The sequence below is a fragment of the Oreochromis niloticus genome, linkage group LG6 (assembly GCF_001858045.2).
Source record: "Oreochromis niloticus isolate F11D_XX linkage group LG6, O_niloticus_UMD_NMBU, whole genome shotgun sequence".
In the NCBI taxonomy this organism is placed as follows: domain Eukaryota; kingdom Metazoa; phylum Chordata; class Actinopteri; order Cichliformes; family Cichlidae; genus Oreochromis; species Oreochromis niloticus.
Window position 1 is genome coordinate 15,700,766 of NC_031971.2, and position 19,402 is coordinate 15,720,167.

Consider the following 19,402-nt stretch of genomic DNA (forward strand, 5'->3'; position numbering starts at 1 on the left):
GTTGTTATTTTAAGGTCGAGTCTGTGAACTTGGCCTGTTCTCCCACAGACTTTGGCTTCGGATAGAAGCAAAGCCCATTACAGCATGGAGGGTTTGGGTGTTTGGGCAGGCTCAACACACAGGTGATGAAGTGTTTGTTTATGGTTATGAGTTTGAACCCAGCACCGCTGATTAGTACTGCAGACTTCACATGTCTCACACAGGAGCAGATAGAAGTAGACTCGTTGCAGGCCTGCTACTTGCTATCTGTATAAATGATGGAAACCCGCAAGAAGCTTAATGCATATAAGCAAGTAGAAAATTTGGGGACTCACAGATTGTCCCAGATTTAAGGCACCATTTTCTGTATCAAGTATAGTGACTAGGTCATCGTGCTAGGAAGGTCAGGGCCCCCTTTAATTCCACATAAAGAGACTTAGATTGATAATTAAGCAGCCCACAGAAAAGCCCCTCTTATGTGATTTATACCTATAGATTTTCTGTCAGATATGAAATGTTGTGCTTGAAATTGAAGAGGAGGGCCCATTATAAAGCGCTTTACCCTTAACTTTGAGAGGGCTCGTTGTATTTGTTCAGCCATGCTTTTGAGTTTAATAGTTACTGTATGACTGCTGCACTAGTCAGTCAGTTTAACGCTAATCTAATGGCTATCGATAGTAAACAGCCCTATAGCATACCCAGACTACGCGATTAGTCATGCAATACGAAGCCCATGTTCTTCTTCTTTGTTTTTTGACTTCTCATCATCAATATGCATGCCACAGTAAGTCACGATTGCAGCCTGAATACGCTGTAAAAATTGGTCACGAAAGCTCCAAACACTGTTTCAAATTATAGCCTCTATTGTCAGAAGGTGTTTTAGTTTCAGCATCGCTGCCGAGTTCAAAGGCCCGTTCTGATAACAAATTCAGACAGAGAAAAATGTCCTCCCTGTGCGTTGTAGGTATCGTGTGATTTGGTGTGCTGGAGGGCATTAGAAAATACATGTCCACTGTTATTAATCAACATGACACGAGGGCAGAAATGACCCCCTGTGCTTTTCATTTGGTTCTAGTCAGAGTAGAGTTTCTGTATGTGAAAACACCATTGTGCTCATATCTGCGTGGTTCCAATCCTGTTTTTGTATGTGTTATTTACACACAAGAGCACGGTGTAATGTGTGGCACATGCATTTTTTTGCGGGGGTGATGTGCACTTTATAGATTATGCTAGGGTGTCATTATTAATGTATGTGTGTTTTTTCCCTCTCTTTTCCAGTCTAGCTGTGCTCAGTACGCAGCAGACAAACGTGATGAGGAGAAACTGTGCGACCACTTAATCCGTGCGGCCAAATACCGCGACCATGTGACAGCCACGCAGCTCATCCAGAAGATAGTCAACATCCTGACTGACAAACATGGAGCCTGGGGCAGCTCTTCCATAAGGTAAAACAAAAACTGTGTTTATGTAAAGACTCAAACAGAGCTGTGCTCCGGTTTCAAATAAGATCATATTAGATGTATTTATAAAAATGTTTTTATTTATTTATTTCCCTCCTCCCTCACGCTTACATTCACACAGTACACTTTAGCTAGTCCATTATTAATCCATTATTTTATTTAGTGTGTGTGCGTGTGTGTGAACATGTTTTTTTTTTTCTCATCATTATGTTTTCTTTCTGATAAGCCCGTATAATCGTAGGAATCAAGAAGCAACATTATTACTTTAATTTCATAGAAATGCCTTCAATTGCATCCAATTGTCGGGCTTGAAAATTATTCAAATCGCCGTTATGGTTTTAATCTCATTATCTTTAATCTCAGCCACCAGTACTCATGACTTTGATTAAATTAGATTTGCAAAGGTGAAAATGTCAGGCGCGGGTTGAATGATGCATTGATTCGGGGGGAGAGATGAAAGCCATTTGAACAGCTCAGCTCCCATTAGGAACAGAGGGAACCTTATCCTCTGTGTTTGTTTCGCCAAATAGGCAGCACAGTCCAATGCAGCTATTCCCTAATGATGGCTGTTTGTGCAGGTAGTGTGTAATGGCGAGCTCCAGAGACGGCTGCTGGCTCGCGCTTGTTAGGCTGCACTAAGTCTCCAGGGACTCGTCTGGCGAGGGTTAGTTTGCCGTTGGATCAGGAGTCTATCTCTCGATGCCTTTGTTTTCCTTTTCTATTTGTTTCTCTTTCATATCGGGATCAGGTTATGGTGTATTATTTGTCATATTTTTCCTCCCTTGATCCATTCTCCCTCTCTCCCCTCCTTCCATCTCTCTCTCTCTCTCTTTCTCTCTGTTTGTCTCTATGTGTACTCACACAAGGCTACGCCATTTAATATGGATATTGTGTTCTACGAGCTCTGGCTAGAAAAGTCCCCCATTACCGCTGCTTTATGCCGCTGTGCTATTGATGGTTTTCCTAATGGCTGCCGATGGGCGCAGGGAGCCATTGGCACTGAGCCTTGGAGTGCAGCGCTCTTTTAATAAATCACAATCAGTCTTGTGCCATTACATCAATATTTTTGGTCAATTACTGTGAAGGTCAGGTGGTGCAGCTTCGCACCAGAGCCGCTGGTATGTGGGCATAGGAGAAACATCTGGTGCTGCAAATCTCTGAAAAAAAGAACAAGTAAAAGGAAACGATGAATGTGGGAAAAACAAACAAAATAACCCCCTTTCTGCACACCTGTGTACCTGCAGGCTTCCTAATATAAGATTTCTTCTTCTTCATTTTTAATTTCATATATACACACAAAGCATGTGGTGCAGCATCATTCCTGATGGTAAATAAGGAAGGGGGGAGGATGGATTCACCCAGTGAAACCCGCAACCTCTTTTCCAGCTGTGAAAATGAAATCCAGGAACACAAAGACAATACGCAGCTATGATTGCGTCCTTTTTGTTGCATGGGTGTTAAAAACCGTAGGCTGCCTGCTCACACGCCATAAAACCGTATTCCCCAAAGTTTCCATTCAATAAAGAGTCTGAAAATGAAAATATTATTTTCTCACAAGCTGATGGGAATTGTTGTTTCCTCACGGCAGGCATCTAATATCTTGTGACACAGTGTGACCTGCCTGAATGCAATTTGTGTCTTAATATCCAGCTTACAGCCGCCCTGGCCTCTGGAGAAAAGAGGTGTTAGGTGATTTTTCTTTTTCCATTCCCCTCTGCTTCTTCTTTTCCTCTGTCTGCAGTTCTCTCTCTCTGTCTTCCTGTCAGTCTTTCACCACATGTAGTTCCTTGTCCCCTTTTCCCTCACTCTTTGTCCTTTTGCTCTTTCTTGTTTCACACCCCGGTTCAGTTGTATCACCGAGTGTCCGAGGAGGAATGCTTTCACCAGACAAAGGGAGTGTCTATCTTTTTTTTTTTTTTTTTTTTTTTTATGCCCTTGTCTGTTGTCTAGTTTCAAGACACAGACAGATCCACGGTCAGACAGATAGGTTGACTACCTGTTCATCCATGCATTTGTGTCCCAGCACCTTGAGACTCAGGTGTACAACATGTCAGCCTGCTGTCTTTTTAAGAGAGGCAAAAGTAAATGAATAGCTAGCAAGATGATCACAAATGAAACAACTGTCAGATATCCTTCTTTTTTTTTTGCTCTCTCCACTTTTCCCCTCCTTTTTGGAGCTTGGGTCCACCGAGCATCAAGCCTGCTGTGGTGTTTATTTGGGTCAGGAATCATCTTTCATGTATATGACACCTAGACAAAGTCGACAGACAGAGGGGAGATGAGGGCAGATGATGGAGAACGCCAACTCGCGGTCTCTGGGGACAGACACTACTCTCCTCTTTTTCCCCTCTCATACCTTCTCTTTATTGCATTCTAATAGGCTGACTAATGTACCATGGAAATTCACTCTGGATGCAGGAAGCGGGGAAAGTAAAAGGAAGGTGGCTGCAGCTGGAAAAAGATTGTGTGATGTAGAAGAAGTGTGCATACTTTTTTTTTTTTTTTTTTTAACCAGAGCAGTTGTTTATTGATGTCACCAGTCTCTCTGAGACAAATGCAAACATTATTCAAGTTGCACGTGCAAGCTTGCAACGGTATCCTTTTATTTCCACTTTACTTCAAAAATCCTCACCTACAGCGAGCCCCTTCAGACACACACACACACACACACACACACCTTGAGCACCGACTCCTCTCCCTCTGCTCCTCCTTCCTCATATAAGCAGCTCATTTTCTGCAGCACCGCTGCTCTAATGGACGCCCTTAGGCTAGAGGCTTCCCAGCCAAGGGACATCCATCTTTTGGCATGTCACACTCCCGCCCGGCAAAAAATCTTTGTGATGTGCACTCCAATTTTTCTTCAGTAAATCAAATCTTCCTTCCTTCAGAAAGATGAATGCTTTAGGGTTGGAGTGTTATAGAGAAAATCAATGCCGGCAAAATTGAAACAGTATGCCCCCGTATTGATCGGCCTTGTGAGATCGAAAACCAACAGCTTTGTAACTGTTCCAGTGGACAGTTAGCTGACCTGTAATGGACAAACTATTGATATTAGCATTACTATTTTATCTTGTGCTACGTCATTTCACCAGTGCACCGTTGAGGGGAAAGAGGCCGGAGCTTAACATTCCCAGAAAAGCTTTTTTTCCCCCTCCTTTTTAGGCAGTGATACATCATGACATGAGACGCACAAAATGCCGTGGAGACACTGGCATGCCACTTCAGTTGTTAAATGATTGGATTTATTCCAGTTTTGCTTTGCTTCAGCTGTTACGGTATGGGCAGTAGTGTTGTGTGTCTTATGTTAATGCTGTTTGAGCACAGGCGCAGTATTTAGTCGTCCTCCTTCATTCACGACCACAAACCTCTGCTGCTTGTTACTGTTGGAACTAACACTTTCATTAGAAATGAGTTTCTCTAGTCATTTTACATGTAATATTTTTAAATATAATGAGATCGAACTAGTTTTAGATTGAATTAACTAACTTTCTGAGCACAGATCATGGTCAAAATTTCCTGTAGCCCAACCAAAAATCACCACATGTCATGAATGCTTTTTGTCATGTTGTCAGAATGGGAAACTCAGAAATCACAATAATCAGTGTTTTTTTGTTTTTTTGTTTGTTTGTTTGTTTGTTTGTTTGTTTGTTTTGGCAGTGTCTACTTGAGAAGCACTGAAATAAGATGCCAAATACAAATCTCTGAATTACAATAAATTCTTATGACACATCATAGAGTTACTGTTACTACGGTGAGAATGTTCACATTTTATTTATTTGTTTATTTCAGTAAACGACCGCATGAGAAGCTGCGGCAGCCAGATTAATCTCCACTTGTACGCTTTCATTCCTGACTTAAATCACAATTATGATACATAATACTGAATGTAATGCATGTGTTAAAGCTGAGGTCTGCACAGTGTCTGCACTGCGTTGCGTGCTCGCTTTATGGACACACTGTACATTAAGGCTGCACTGGTACTGTGGATGCAGGGCTGAAAAAGGAAATGGGACTCTGGCATGTCATTGGAGATTATAACCATAGGAAACAAGAGCATAACAGTTTAGAATACACTGACTCTCGGAAATGCGTGACACGAGAGGGGCAGGAAGACGGGGAGAGAGAGCGAGATGGGGAGATGGATGAAACAAAGCATTGGAGAGAGAGAGAGATCTGTTACAGGAGGATCAAAAGTTTAGATGGAGACAAAGATGGTGGCATTTCTCTACACCATCCTTTCACAGAGCCATTTAGATGATCGATTTTGCAAATCTGAATGTTAAATGTTGAGCGAGTACATAGCTGTGTATCTATCAGACACCCTGACTTGCTTTGTGTTTGGATAAAGAATAAACAGATCATTCTTTATTGAGTGATTTTAAAAAAAAAAAAAAAAAAAAAAAAAACTATTTCCAGTTGGATTACTTTTTGCAATCCAAATCTATTATTAAATCATTAAGTTTCAGTTTTAAAAGCCAAAATGGGTTGGCTTTAACATTTCATTTAAAATGGGATAAGCCCTAAAATACGACTAAGTTGATTTATATGGGGGAAAAACCGTTTCCTTGTGTAGAATTAGCTACTAATTTTTAACTGCTAATGGCCTTTTGGTTTGCTTATAAATACTTGGGAGTCTAAACACAAACATGACCCAATGTACTGAGCTTTGGCAGCTGTAGCGGTGCGTAGCTTCCATGTCGTCTGAGGCAGAGACAGTTGTTTCCTTTAGTCCGGGTCCTGACTCCTTCAAAACCAATTAGCTGGGGCTCGAGTTGTGATCATCCATCTGCCTTCATACAGCCATAAACATATAGCATAAACATACTATGCGAAGCAATACAAGGCTGCCTCCAGCTATGTTCATCTCTGTAAACGAGACGCTCTGTAGCGCACAGACGGTCTCCAGCACCCAAGTCCTTAAACGGGTTTAACATAAAAACCTCCAATTCATTAATCACTGACTGCGACGTGCGTCTGGCACTCGGACAAAAAGGATGTTCCTTAAATCTCTGGGGAAGCTGTTCAAGTTTGACAGACATGCGTTCCATCAGTTACATAAAATAACGTGCCACGAAGGCCCTACCATGCAGTCTGGCTCATAGATATGAATTAGAATATAGCCTTAATGATAACATTTACCTCTACTGTATATACACTACAGTGGCTGGGCCTGTAAGGAATAGTAACAACATGTCATGGTGAAACATATTAACAGCTGATGATGTCCATATGTTACCATGGTTAAGTGAGGCGGTATAGACCGAGGCTCAAAAAACTACACTTAGTAGATCACTTAAAATGACAACAATAAGAAAGTGCTTAGGTTAAAATGGGTATTTTTAATCATTATCATTTAAATAATTTTTATTATTATTATTTTATTTTTTTTAAACATGTAGTGTAGCGGTTACGCATCATGTCTGAGCTCGCCACATACTGTATATGCACCTATGACACAGCTTTCCTTAGCATGTCATTTAATGTGCAGGTGAGAGAGAATAAGAGGTACACCTGTACACACCAAGTGACATTGCACCTCACTTGAAGTTGTGTGTGGGTAATAAAATCGCAGTGCAGCCCATGAATGCTAAAAAAACCAATAAACATGTCCTTCAGTTTAGTAGATTGACATATCTGAGCTAGCCTTTTACAGCTGTTCTAACTGGTCTGAACCGCCTATCATAAATGGCTAAAAAAATATCAACACTGTTTCTATACAGTTGGCTACTCACCATAATAAAAGGCAGGCTGCAAGTTCAAACTTCAAGGCATTTCCAGCAGTGGGAAGCATCACCAGAGGCATTTCTGCTACAGGCTGTATGTAAAAGATGGAAGTAGCCATTGTGGTGTCACGTGTCGGTTTGCAAATCCTGAATCTTAGCCTTTTCACAGTTTCCTTCCTTTTATTTTGAAACTAATGTGAAGAATTTGGGGGAAGATCTTGCTCGCCATATCCAGGATCCGTATAGGATATCAGCTCTTGAGTCACAGAGTAAAGCATGCTTTATCTGTGGTTCAACTCAAATGGGGACCAGTTATTTATTTAAACAATGAATGTCACTTTAAAACTAAGTAATATTTACTGCTTGAATCTAGCTTTTGAATTCTCCCCTTGCTAGCCATGAAAAAGTATTCACGTTTAAGGCACACTTCCATATTTATTTCACTTTTCAGACCCATCTTTTATATACAGTTTATCAGTGCAGCATTGCTGCTTCTCTGCCTGCTACAGTCACCCACTCTGGTCGCATCACAAGTCAGACTGCTCGAGGCAGGTAATTAGCAAGCTAACTTTAGTAGCTATTTCTGCAATAACATACACAGACATCTGACACAATGTCACGCTCTAATTTCATCACTTTAGAAATTAAAAAAATATTTTAAACCATAAACCAATTTACACAAATCAATAGCTATCTTCAAATCCTTGTTGTTCTCTGTCTTCCCGGCATCTCAGAAATGTTCGGGACTGCCAGCTGGAAGTATGAAAGAAGGTCACGATACCAGAAAGAACAATTACACCACCCCTAGCTTCCTGCCTCGCTGCTCACAACCAGGCAGGATTCAGTAGCAACTATCAGATTTATGAGTTTCATATACCTTAAAGTATATGGCCTTGGTGGAGCAAGGTCACGATAAAAGGGTGCTGATCAATATCTGAATGAAAAGCCATTTGGGAAGTTTTTAGGGCTTTTTCCCTCCTTTCTCCCTGGATGCAATATCTGCAGAGTATCGATTGTTCCGGGGCCAGTAGTTAGTCAAAGGCTATCTCCTTTGACTAACCCCTTTGCAGCGTGTCAGCCCCCCTTCTTCCTCTTGATAGATTGGTATGCTTCCAGCCACTGTAATTACACCATGGGACCAGCAGGTCATTTATTTTGCTACTTTCAACATTTTCTCAAAAAAAAAAAAAAAAAAAATTGCCTTTATCTTTAGAATCCAGCACTTTGTCGTGCAGCTATAGGAGAAGACCAGGACACATAAAACAACAAGGTTCCCTCCTATAGAAAGGGTAGTATTGTGCAGACGAAGGATTGCCTTTACTTGTAGATTTACTTCACAGCCCCTGTGTCTGAGTTCAAGTTCGATCCAGATAAGTTTGACGGGTAATCTCGGTGACATTTAGAGTTAATACTAGTTATTAATACTGATACTAATATTAATGGGCTGATTTTCTTTAAATGGTGGTTAAAAAAATAAAAACAAGACTAACTGTATCGTCAATGACTTCTTTATTACTGAAGTGTATTCAGGTCCAAACACTTCAATCCACTTTGATACACCTGTATAATCTAATTTAAAACTAATTCTTCCATAAATTGTCATATTGCAAATTGATAAAAATGATCAAATATATATTTGTAAAGAGGAAATTTGTGTGCACATGCTGATGATTAATTGCATTTTTTTTTTCTTCTTCTCCAAATCGAGATAACTACAGGGTCATTATAGTTACTGCTGCACTTGACACACACATGCACACACTCTGGATTATCAGTGGTGTAATGTACGCAGTCATATGATGGAGAGAGGGGAGGAGGTGCTCATGAATAGGCGACAGCCCTACATGAGGTTGTCGAGTGTTGTAGTGGTTCTTTAGGGCACTGAAGGAAAAAGCATAATAGACCTACTGTCTACATAGAGTGGAAAAGAGAGGGGAACACATGTGCTACTAAGTTTCCCAAAAGATTGTTTGTAATTTAGTGTAATTTAAAAAATAATAAACTAAGATTTATTATTTTAGAATTTTCCTTTTTTTGTCTCGAAGCATTTGTATGAAATCACCTGCCTTGTTTTGTCTCTTTAAAAAGAAAAGTTCTTTTTTCTTCTTTTTATTTTAATGTCAAGCTCCTGAGTTAGTTTTGTCGTTCAAGGTGCGAGGTTAAACATGACCCCAAGTTTGTGTTATGAATGGGGACCTTCAGACTCCTTTGGGGGTGAAAAAAAGCCCTTTTCCTCAGACTTCCTATCTCAGCTGACCTTGAGCTTCTCCCCTATGTTTTTCTTTGGGGGAGCGTGTCTTAGAAATGTGGGTACGTGTTCAGATTTGTCATAGCATTCAAGATCAGCTCTGAAAGCTAGAGGTCAGAAGATTATTACAATGGGACAGTAATGGCAGAATTATGCAACTCCGGTCCAGTGGATGCCCTCATTACCTCGCAGTACTGATGATAAATGGCCTTAAATGCATGTTGTCAAAATGGCAGGAAAAATGTGACTCTTCATCAAAAATACAGATGGTACCACTTCATTGCTGTCACAGTGGAAGTCTGCGGATGCTATTTAGTATGTATTTGATATTTAGATGATACTTATCAGCATAAAAAAGAGGAGCTGAAGCTGAACGGGTTTTCTTTGAATGTTTTCACAGCATGGTAAACGATCCTGTCTTTGGTCAATATTTACTGCTTTACTAATCCAGCACTTTTCCTTTTACGTCCCATGAAATCTGATATAATTAGTGTGTAATCATCTAGCCTTTGTTGGTGAATTTACTCTGAGTGTAATTGCCGCTAATTGGAAGCCTCACAGTAAGCTGATGGTAATTAGGGCTTGATTTGCATTATTTCATTTGGCTGCATTGCATTGTGGGGAGTCTGCAGCCTTTTGCCATCCACCCATGGGAGTGCTTTGATCCTCACAAGCTGGTGATGTTGCAGAGATGCAATATCATGCTCTCTTTTATCAGATCACTTTTTGAAAGCTCTTGGATGAATTGGAGTTAATTGGAAGGAGTGGTAGCGGCTTACGTTGTGCCAGTAATGAGAGCTTGAGCGCTCTGGTGTGTTAGGGAGTGAACACTAGGGTGATAAAAGCAAAGCAAGTGAACATACAGGGACTTTTCCTAGATGTTAGTTAAGGAATCCACCCGCACTGAAGTGTTTGACCTCTTTTTTTCCCCTCTCTAAACATATTAATATTCTTTAATTAGATACGTTTTAATAATTTTCTCATTACGGATCTCGTGTAATGTTGGGTTTAAGCTCATATTAAAAAAAGACAAATTAAATGACTTTATACTGTGATTAATAGTAAGGGTAGGCAAGATTACATGTGTACTGTCATTTAAGGGGATGAGATGGAAATATCGTCGTGTCTGTGACCCTGGTATCACCTCTGGTGAATCTGGTAAACAACATTAGCAGAGGTAAATTAACATCCACATATGTAGATGGCGTCCTGTACACCTCATTGTAGCGGGAAAGATAGGCATTGATGCACATGTAGAAAATCACTCCGGCAAGACTTAATCATGCCCAACAATTTCAGCGGGAAGGTATTTGGTCCTGTTTCATTTTAATTTGAGTCTGGAGAGCCCGTCGAGGCGATCGCTGCCACCGTTTGACAAAGAGCCAGTCCTCCAGCAACCAGTCCTCAACATGACAAATCCTCAATCTTCTTCGCTCTCTCCCGTTTCTTCTAAACACATGGTTTATGCAAATCAAAGCAAAATGATCTTGGGGATAGCAGCAATGTTTGAGCAATTTGAGGGCTGCCAATAGGAACTGGCATTAATATAAAATAAGCAAGGGAGGAAAATCTCCTGTGCATATGCAGGTCTCATTGACTGTATCCAAATGAATTTAGCAGAAAGGTTATGAATGACTGTTTGTGGCAAAGTGCAGTCGCTTGTGGTGATATATGAAAGTAGATTCACTCTGCGTGTCACGCTCGCTGTGATAAAGGTCATTTTATCATTTACATACCGTGAGGCGTTTTTAATAGAAACCTGTGCGAACCTAGATTTCTCCTGCCTCTTCATGTTCACCCCTTCAATGTAGAAAATGCTAAAATCAAACAAAACATAATGGGGTCAGGAAGGCAGTTGGATGATATTTTAAAATAAAATAAACAACAACAAAAACTGAAAATAGCAGCCCAAAAAAGCCAAAAAACAGTCATCATTTCTCCTTGTCTTTAAATCCTGAATGTTGGCACAGAGATAACTGCACTGTCAAACTTTAAGGACTTGCAGACAGAATCTATTAACATGTTTAAATGCCACATTTATTAATAGTTAAAAGGTCTGGGACTCAAAAATAAGTACTTAGAAACCCAATAATATCAGTAGTTTATGATTATTAATAGAGAGGACATTATTCAAAATCTAAATCTTTATTTTGATTTTGGTACAAGGACAATAAAGTCATATGCAGTCCTATTCAGAAAGTGTCAAGACGGCACTACATCTTATTAAACTTTTTTTCTATGGGCAAAATTTTTAAGAAGAGAATTTCTAATAAATAAACAGTATAAAAATATGAATATATATATGTGTGTGACTGTATGTTGCCTAATTAAACGCTGCCTACTCACTTATGGGTTAGTGTAGCATGCATGTGTAATAGTCAATAAAACAAAGTAAACAAAACATATCCAGATTTAAAAGGTTAAGTTATGTATAAAAAGGGAAAAAAACACTTTGTATTTGGTTGAAATCACAATATTTGAGCTGGGAATAAGTGTTATAGACCTTTTATGGACAAACGCTTTCAAAACATGTTTAAATATTGTAATTTCACTCAGCAGCCATCATATCGAGATCCTTAAATTACTTTGATTCTTGATTTTTATTTGGGTAGACGCCACTTGTGTGTGTATACATGGGAACAGTTAATAGTAGAAGAGGTAATATAATTCACTTAGCCCTCCACTTTTCTAAACTTCCCCCCCACAAATAAGCATTTCATTAATCCTGATACAACCGCTTCATACTGACCGAATACTTCTCACAATTAAAGGATTTATTTATTATGTCACCTAACCGTGCCAGATCTACTTGGACGCGTGCTTTGTTTTGATGTAAATGGAGAATTTAGTAGCACAATTGAAATCTTAAAGAGCCCAACCAGTAAAATATTTCCTCACAGTGGCGTTGATGGTTTGTGTTGAGTTGATTAAATTGAAGGGGTAGCTGTTCTGTTTACAGATTAGAGAGAAAAAGCATCGGGACTACATAAAAGGAGAAACTTGCACTCTGCCATTTGTTCTGTGTGTTGGTAAACTTCCATCCAAAGATGTTTAAAAAAAAAGAAAGGGAAAAAAAAAGTAAATAGAATTTACAGCCTCACATAAAATTCTTGTGCACCGGGTTGCATCAGTAGCCAATGTGGTCCACATTAGAAAAGCTTAGCATGGCTCAACGTTTCCTCCATAACGCACAAACACACAGCCCCGTGTACGGCTTGAAAGCAATGGTATATACAGCATAAAAGTACTGCTCATACTGCCTCTGATTCTCCACCACTTTCATCAGCTGCCGGCTCCCTCTTCCGGCTTAACGAGCGGGCCTTCCAGACACCTTTTTATGACCGAACTAATTACTAATTACACAAGTGGTTGGCGCGAGCCGCAGCACAACGCCGGCCCTTTTGTTATTTTAATTGTTGTTATTTTGAAGAATGGTGCTTCAGTAAATTCTGCCAAGGATACCAGAGGAGGATGGATGAGCCCTGAATAATTTATTATCTTTGTGGAAACACACTCAGCGTGTGTTGGAGGGGTTTGCATAGTGCTGTACATCTCCATTCTTGTTATAGCGGCGCTCATATTGGGGATTGATGACGAGGTATCTCTCATCGTACGTCCACCTCTTCTAGCAGCCTATCATTAGGGCTTCCACTGTCGCCTCTGCCCTGGATGAATATGAGTGGCAAACGCAGTCCGCTCCATGCCGTGACTAATTACTCCAGGCAGTGGTTCCCCCTCCTGATGGATTAATGTGTATTGTGTGAACCGGACAGATCCCCACCTTCCATGAGATGAGAGACGAGTCCATCCCGATTCAGAGGTGTGCGGCTTGCACAACCTTGATAATTATTTTCATAGATGAATGAAATTGCGGGCGGGATGATGAAGTGGCCATTTGCGTGCGGGGGCTATCACATGCAAACACAGAGCACAGGCTTTGTCACCGCTGAGAAATCTGGTCCTGCACAGATCTGTCCCCAGCGTCGGTCTAGCTTGCATTCAGCACACACACGCTCGCTTTCATTTCACAGCTCTGAATATACAACATCAATATTCATTTTCTCCAGTTTTTGGTTTCATGGCTACACATTTTCTCATGCATTATTTCTATCTACTCTACTCTAAATATATGCCGAGCAGCTGCCACTGTCCACTTGTCATCCAGCTGTTTGAGACTGATTTTTTTTCCTCCCTCTTTTTAAAAAAAATCTAGATAAATCAAATAATCAGTGGTTTTCATTAGCTAGGGCGTGCAGGGTTTTAAAGGACCTGCTTGGAAATTGTATTTATTTTCTTGCGTATAGCTCTTTTCCCTTTTAGAGGCCCCTGTGTGATCATTGGTGTTGGACTGAAGATTTGTGAGGAGCTCCCGGCCGGAGCGGCGTTCAGTAGTAGATCACATAAAGCATGCTGGGGTTCTCCCGTCATAGCCAATGCCACTGAAACCATAAACCGTGTCTTCCTACAACTTTAACCTTTGCACAATTCACTTCAGCCTCTTATGAGCGAAAGGTTTTTATACATTTTTACTTCGATGCTTTTTGTCATCACAGATGACTTAAAGTAGACTTGGTTTTACTGGCTTCTAGGATCAACATAGTCAAAGATGTAACATGTAAATGTGTGCTTAATGAGAGTGGATTCTGCTGATTAATAAGACGTATTTTTCACACACCAGAGAGAACATTTACATTACCTCACTAACGGCGAAGCAGCTCTCTAAACTCAGTTCAGTGACATCAGCGTAATGCCAGATGAGAATTTCTATACTTCCTAATTTTTCCTCCCTCCCTTTGAAACATTTAGTTCAAGAAAAAGGACTATTTGACTTGAGTCAGTTAGGATTTTGTCTCACTGAATAGCCAAGAACATGTTATTTTTTCCTCCAGTCTGAGTTTTTCATCATTACATTTAAACAGTTAGTTTTTCCTTGCTGCCTAGTTACCTAAGGAACTGATTTCCTAATAAAAAGAAAAGAAATAAAAGCACTTAAATAGAAAAAATGACTGCCGTGATGCTTTGTTGTGCCTTCAGTCTCTTGATTTTACTAATATTTTAAGTAATAAAAAATAGAAGTTCTTTTATAGACTGCGTCACCGTCCTCATTAAAAGTTAACACTTTCCTTTCCTTGAGAGCAGAATAATTACTGATCAGTTCTGGTAAAGGATGATGTACATCGGGGACAAATATTGAACTCACAGACATTAATATTGGTAATGCTAACCATCCTAGTGTTTGTAATGGCCTTTCCGTAACATGCTAGCTATAACTCTGACAGGAGGTGTCCTGCTGGGCTTTGGATGAGCCTGGAATGAAAGTGCGTGCCACAACAGTGTGTGCAAAATGATCACACTGTCATTTACTCTTTGAACTGTGATGGTGCACACTTACTCAGCTCCTCTTCTTAATGAGTGAATCAAAAGAGGGTGAAAAAACTCAAAAAAGAGAGCACCTTTGCTTCTGGGATGGAGAGCCTCATTGTCAGGGGCAGGGATACAATGATGTGAGATTTCAGCTTGTGTGTAAGTGAATGTTTTTAAAGACAAATTCTAAGAGTTGGGGGGGAAAGCCCTCCAAACACAATGCTGGCTTTATGTATGCTTGCTCGGACCAAGTGCTAATGCTGGGCTGCTATACCATGCTGGCTGGTAATTGCTAACACATGTGCTACCTCTGTCTCGTTGCAGCAGGCCGAGGGACTTCTGGCGCCTAGACTACTGGGAGGACGATTTAAGACGGCGACGTCGCTGCGTCAGGAACCCCTTTGGATCCAGTCACTCAGAAGCTACGCTCAAAGCTGTGGCTGAACATGGTCAGTCTCATCCACCAGGTTTGCCCCCCCACCTTCCCCGCTCCCCCGCCTGTTCATTGCACACCCTTTCTTACTCATTTGGTGGTAGCACCAGGTACAAGGCAATAAAAATTAGTCCTCACACTGCAATAAACGATTTATTGTACCACAAAACGGAGGAGAAAAAAACACCCACATTTGAATTTCACACACAGGTAATTTCATACGCAGCCACCCATTATGCAAAACCGATTGGCTTGCTTTATTCAAAACATGTTTAACTGAGATGTTGTGGATAACATGACGTATTGAATTTTATTTATTCTTTTTTTTCTTGGCTGCATAACAGTGGCTGATATACGTGGTAAGTAATATTCACTCAACCTCATATTTTCTTTTTTTCACCTTTCGAATGAAGGATTACTGTCGGATTTGAACTTTTCATTTCAAAAAAATTTTCCATAGCTTTTAGAGTTGAAATTAAATGTATATAATTTTTCATATTAATCTAACCATCCATTAGCTCCTTGTTTGTTTTGGGGTTTTTTTTGCCATCCTTAAAAGAAGCCACGCCCATTAAGATAGAAGTGTTTGATCACAGGATGAAGGTGATTGGTCAGAACAACTTTGTGTCCAATCACTCATGCCACTAAATGAGAACACAGACCCCAGCAATGTCAGCAAAATCCCCCCAAACATAATAGAACCTCCAGATGTGTTAAGACTTTAGCTTTTGCTATTAAGTCTATTATTATTTAGAAGTAAACATTGTGCTGGTCCTTCAAGTTTATTATAATGCTAGCAAAAACGCAAGTTGGAGTTGAATTACTGATAATTATATTTTACATGGTCTTGGATAATCAGTTCTGACAGTGAACACCAACAACACTGACTTCTTTTTTCCTTTGCCACTATAATGTAGACCCCCCCATCTTTGTCTGATTACAAGATTAGTTATCAGCTGACAGCAGAGTCTAAGTTACACACATTCCTGCAGTAAAAAGTGCATATAATTCTTCATTTTTTTGCAAGTATCCAGCTCACCCCTGGCGTTTACATCAAGATTAACCAGCACAATCAATTGCCTTCTCCTAGAAAAAAAAATTAAAAAATAAAATAGAAAGATGGACATTTCCGAGCCAAAAATGTCCTCAGTGGTGTCACCTGCAAAACTACCCTTTAAATGCGTTATCATTCTTAAAGACAAATGGCAGGTGTGACAGGATTCAATAAGAATACGATCTAAAAGCAATAAATGTTTGGGAACCCCGGATCCTGGGAGACCTCTGCTCTGCAGTAATGGCTGCAGTGCGGAGGCAGCTGGGGAACGAGGCCAGAGTCCAGCTGGTTGCTGTTCCTCTGCAGCAATGCTCCAAATTTTTACTTTCTGTTTGAATTCCTCAATGTTTTCCCTTCAGCTAAGTAACGACAGAGAACAGACATACTCATGCTCTATCGTTGCCTTTCAAAAAAAATTTTTTTTAGTAGCGTAAAGGACATTCACACGGAAGGAGTTCCTTATGTTTTGGTTATTCAGGTATTCGGTCTGGTATTCTGCTATATCTAAAATAATTTCAGCTCATGTGCTGTATACATTCATCACTGGTGGAAGAAGACAAATTCCTGCAAACAATATTTAGTTTCAAAGTCAAGCCTGTGTAAAAATAGCCAGCGGCCAGTTTTGGAAAGACTGCGCTGCCTCCTGAGAGTATACTACCTGGATAAACTATGGGAATATATCATTAAAATAACTCTTTGACAGTGAAGCCTGACGGCATGCATTTTCTGATGTAACCTTTTGTCTTGTTTTAGTCGACCCGACATTTGTTACGGAAGTGCAGCTCGGGATGAGAACGCAGGGCTGAGTTTTCAAACAGAGCACAAAGGTCATATCTGGCTGTAATTATATTCATCAGATGCAGGAGGGAAAATGCAGCTCGCTCCCTAAGAAAATATTTAGCATAAGATCAAGCCTGAATTTACCCTCATTTGCTAGCTACTTGTGGCAGTGCTTTTCACATCTCTCACATAATCAGAAAATTGGAAGCAAAGAGGAGGGAAAAATGCAGTTTTTACTTGTTGATACATTCTAAAAGCATTTTATTTTCCATTAATCAAGTTTTGCTTTTCAAGATTGGGGAAATATGTACACAAAAAAAAAAAAGCATTTCTGTGTTAAAGATATAGACAACTGTTATCATTCATACAGTGCCAAGATGATTTCCACAGGAGAGTGTGTGGCTGCCAGTAGGGCTTGAGTAGGCTGTTATGTATTTACAGCTGGAAAGAACCATCTTTTCTAGGGATTGATTTGGTCTGGTCCCGGGCCCGTGTACCAGAGGTGGCAGAGTAAATACCTGAAGACTAATGTCTCTGTTCTGGTAATCAATACTCGCCTCATGACCACACTCCTGGCTACGCTCCCGTTAAAAACAAATTTGTTAATTCTGACAATTTAATTGCCGCGACCATGCATGCCTTGTGTTGTATAAGCAGGTAGTTGAACCTCTCAGCGAGGGAAAAGGGGTCCTGGAAAGAGTGTAACCAGTTGGGATTTATGTACATTTCTGCTCCCTGCGTGATGAGTGATGAGGTTGAAGTGCCGTGCATTTTTTTCTTAATGTGGCACTCCCGCTCCACGCATAGCTTGTAATCACGGCATAATTTAAAAACATTACAGTGATTAACAAGATGGTAATAGCCATGATGTTGAAGCTAAAGTTTTATTATTTTAATTCTTTTCTTTTTCTTTTTTTTAAAAAAAAATTCCCTTTTCTTTCTTTTAAAACGTTCTTAAAAAAAAGTGGGGGGGAGGTGGAGGAGTTGTTTCATAAGTATTAGAACAGTTGTAGTTCATTTTAGTTAATTCCATATTGTTGTCACATACACACTCTCTCTCACACACACTCACACACACACACACACACACACACACACACACACACACACACACACACACACACACACACACTCTTTGTGGGTTAAATTCCAGCCGCTGAATGTTTGTACACTAAAGCTGAAGTTCCGTTTCATGAGTTTGCATGCTCCACATAATTCCCAAACACAGACACACACACACACACACACACACACACACACACACACACACACACACACACACACACACACACACACCATATTCAAAAAAGAAAAAAAGGTACCTACTTTAAGAACAGGAAGGCTGGGAGGCTGGCACACAGCCTGTCACTTATGTCCACTTTTATGTATCTGGTGATAAGTGATGTAACTTTAGCCAAAATAGCTGCTAATGGACTCACACACACCCACAATATGCTGAGTTGTCGTTATTTGTGTTGCATGTACTTCAGTGAATAGACCGAAGAGCTATTAATAAGCTGTTTGAGGTTTTCAAGGCTTGATACTGCGTGTTAGCGCCGTCTTAATATGGGGGAGGATAATTGCTGAGCATGCAATGCATAGAAGTTCAAATACATTTCTGTTTTTAAGCTCCTCTGACAAGTCCCCTGTCCACTTGCTTGGTGCGAATACAATGGCATGTGGTACGTATTAGGGGAGCTGGTAGTAATTTCAGTGCTGCTAACTAAAGAATCCTCCAGGGAGGCTTAATTACAGGAAGGCCATTCTAAATATCAGTGAGCTGCATATTTTCCATGACAAGAGATTTTTTAGCCGCGCTCGTCTAGCAGTTTCAAAGTGTACGGCTACACGGCACGGCTGTGCATTTTTAGGAAGTGCAATTGATCTCCACCGCAATCCCAGGTGGTGATGACAAAAAATCCCCTGGATATGGGTTCAGCGACTCGCCGGACTGAACGTGGTTACTTGCAGCTGAGTGCTGGATTAGAACACAAAGTCGTGCACAGAAGCAGTGAAAGCCCTCACTGTATCGCCAGCTATGTTTACAAATGTAGAAGACTTGCCAGCCAGTCTTTGTGTTGTGAACTTGTGTCTGTGGATCTTTACCATGCACCGCTGGGGAAGTACGGGGCTCTGTAAATGTTTGCAGATTTGCAGATTTTTTTTAAATAATGTATTTGGAATCTCAACTTGTGTCAGTTAAAATCAAAACGGGAAGTGTGTGACCATCATTTTGTTTAAATGTGTCTGAAAAGCCTGACTGTGAAGTTGTTTGTTATGCTTCATGGTAAATGGGGGAAAAATGCAGTTAGGGTTGTGTTTGCATTTGGGTTTTGTCTCGTGTCGTTCACATTTTGTTCG

General features: G+C 40.3%; 1 protein-coding gene across 9 annotated transcripts in view; it reads left to right on the forward strand.

The window, feature by feature from the left end:
• Nucleotides 1-19,402, forward strand: part of lrba (LPS-responsive vesicle trafficking, beach and anchor containing) — a 174,712-nt gene that overhangs the window by 87,027 nt on the left and 68,283 nt on the right. For 4 of the 9 annotated variants that reach the window (XM_019360054.2, XM_019360055.2, XM_005469852.4 and 1 more), the window contains exons 36-38: nt 1,258-1,424; nt 15,099-15,241; nt 15,552-15,566. In XM_019360054.2, the coding sequence (XP_019215599.1) occupies nt 1,258-1,424; nt 15,099-15,241; nt 15,552-15,566 (325 nt within the window). The remainder of the gene's footprint in view (nt 1-1,257; nt 1,425-15,098; nt 15,242-15,551; nt 15,567-19,402) is intronic. The other 5 variants (XM_019360059.2, XM_005469856.4, XM_005469857.4 and 2 more) reach the window with 3 other exon arrangements.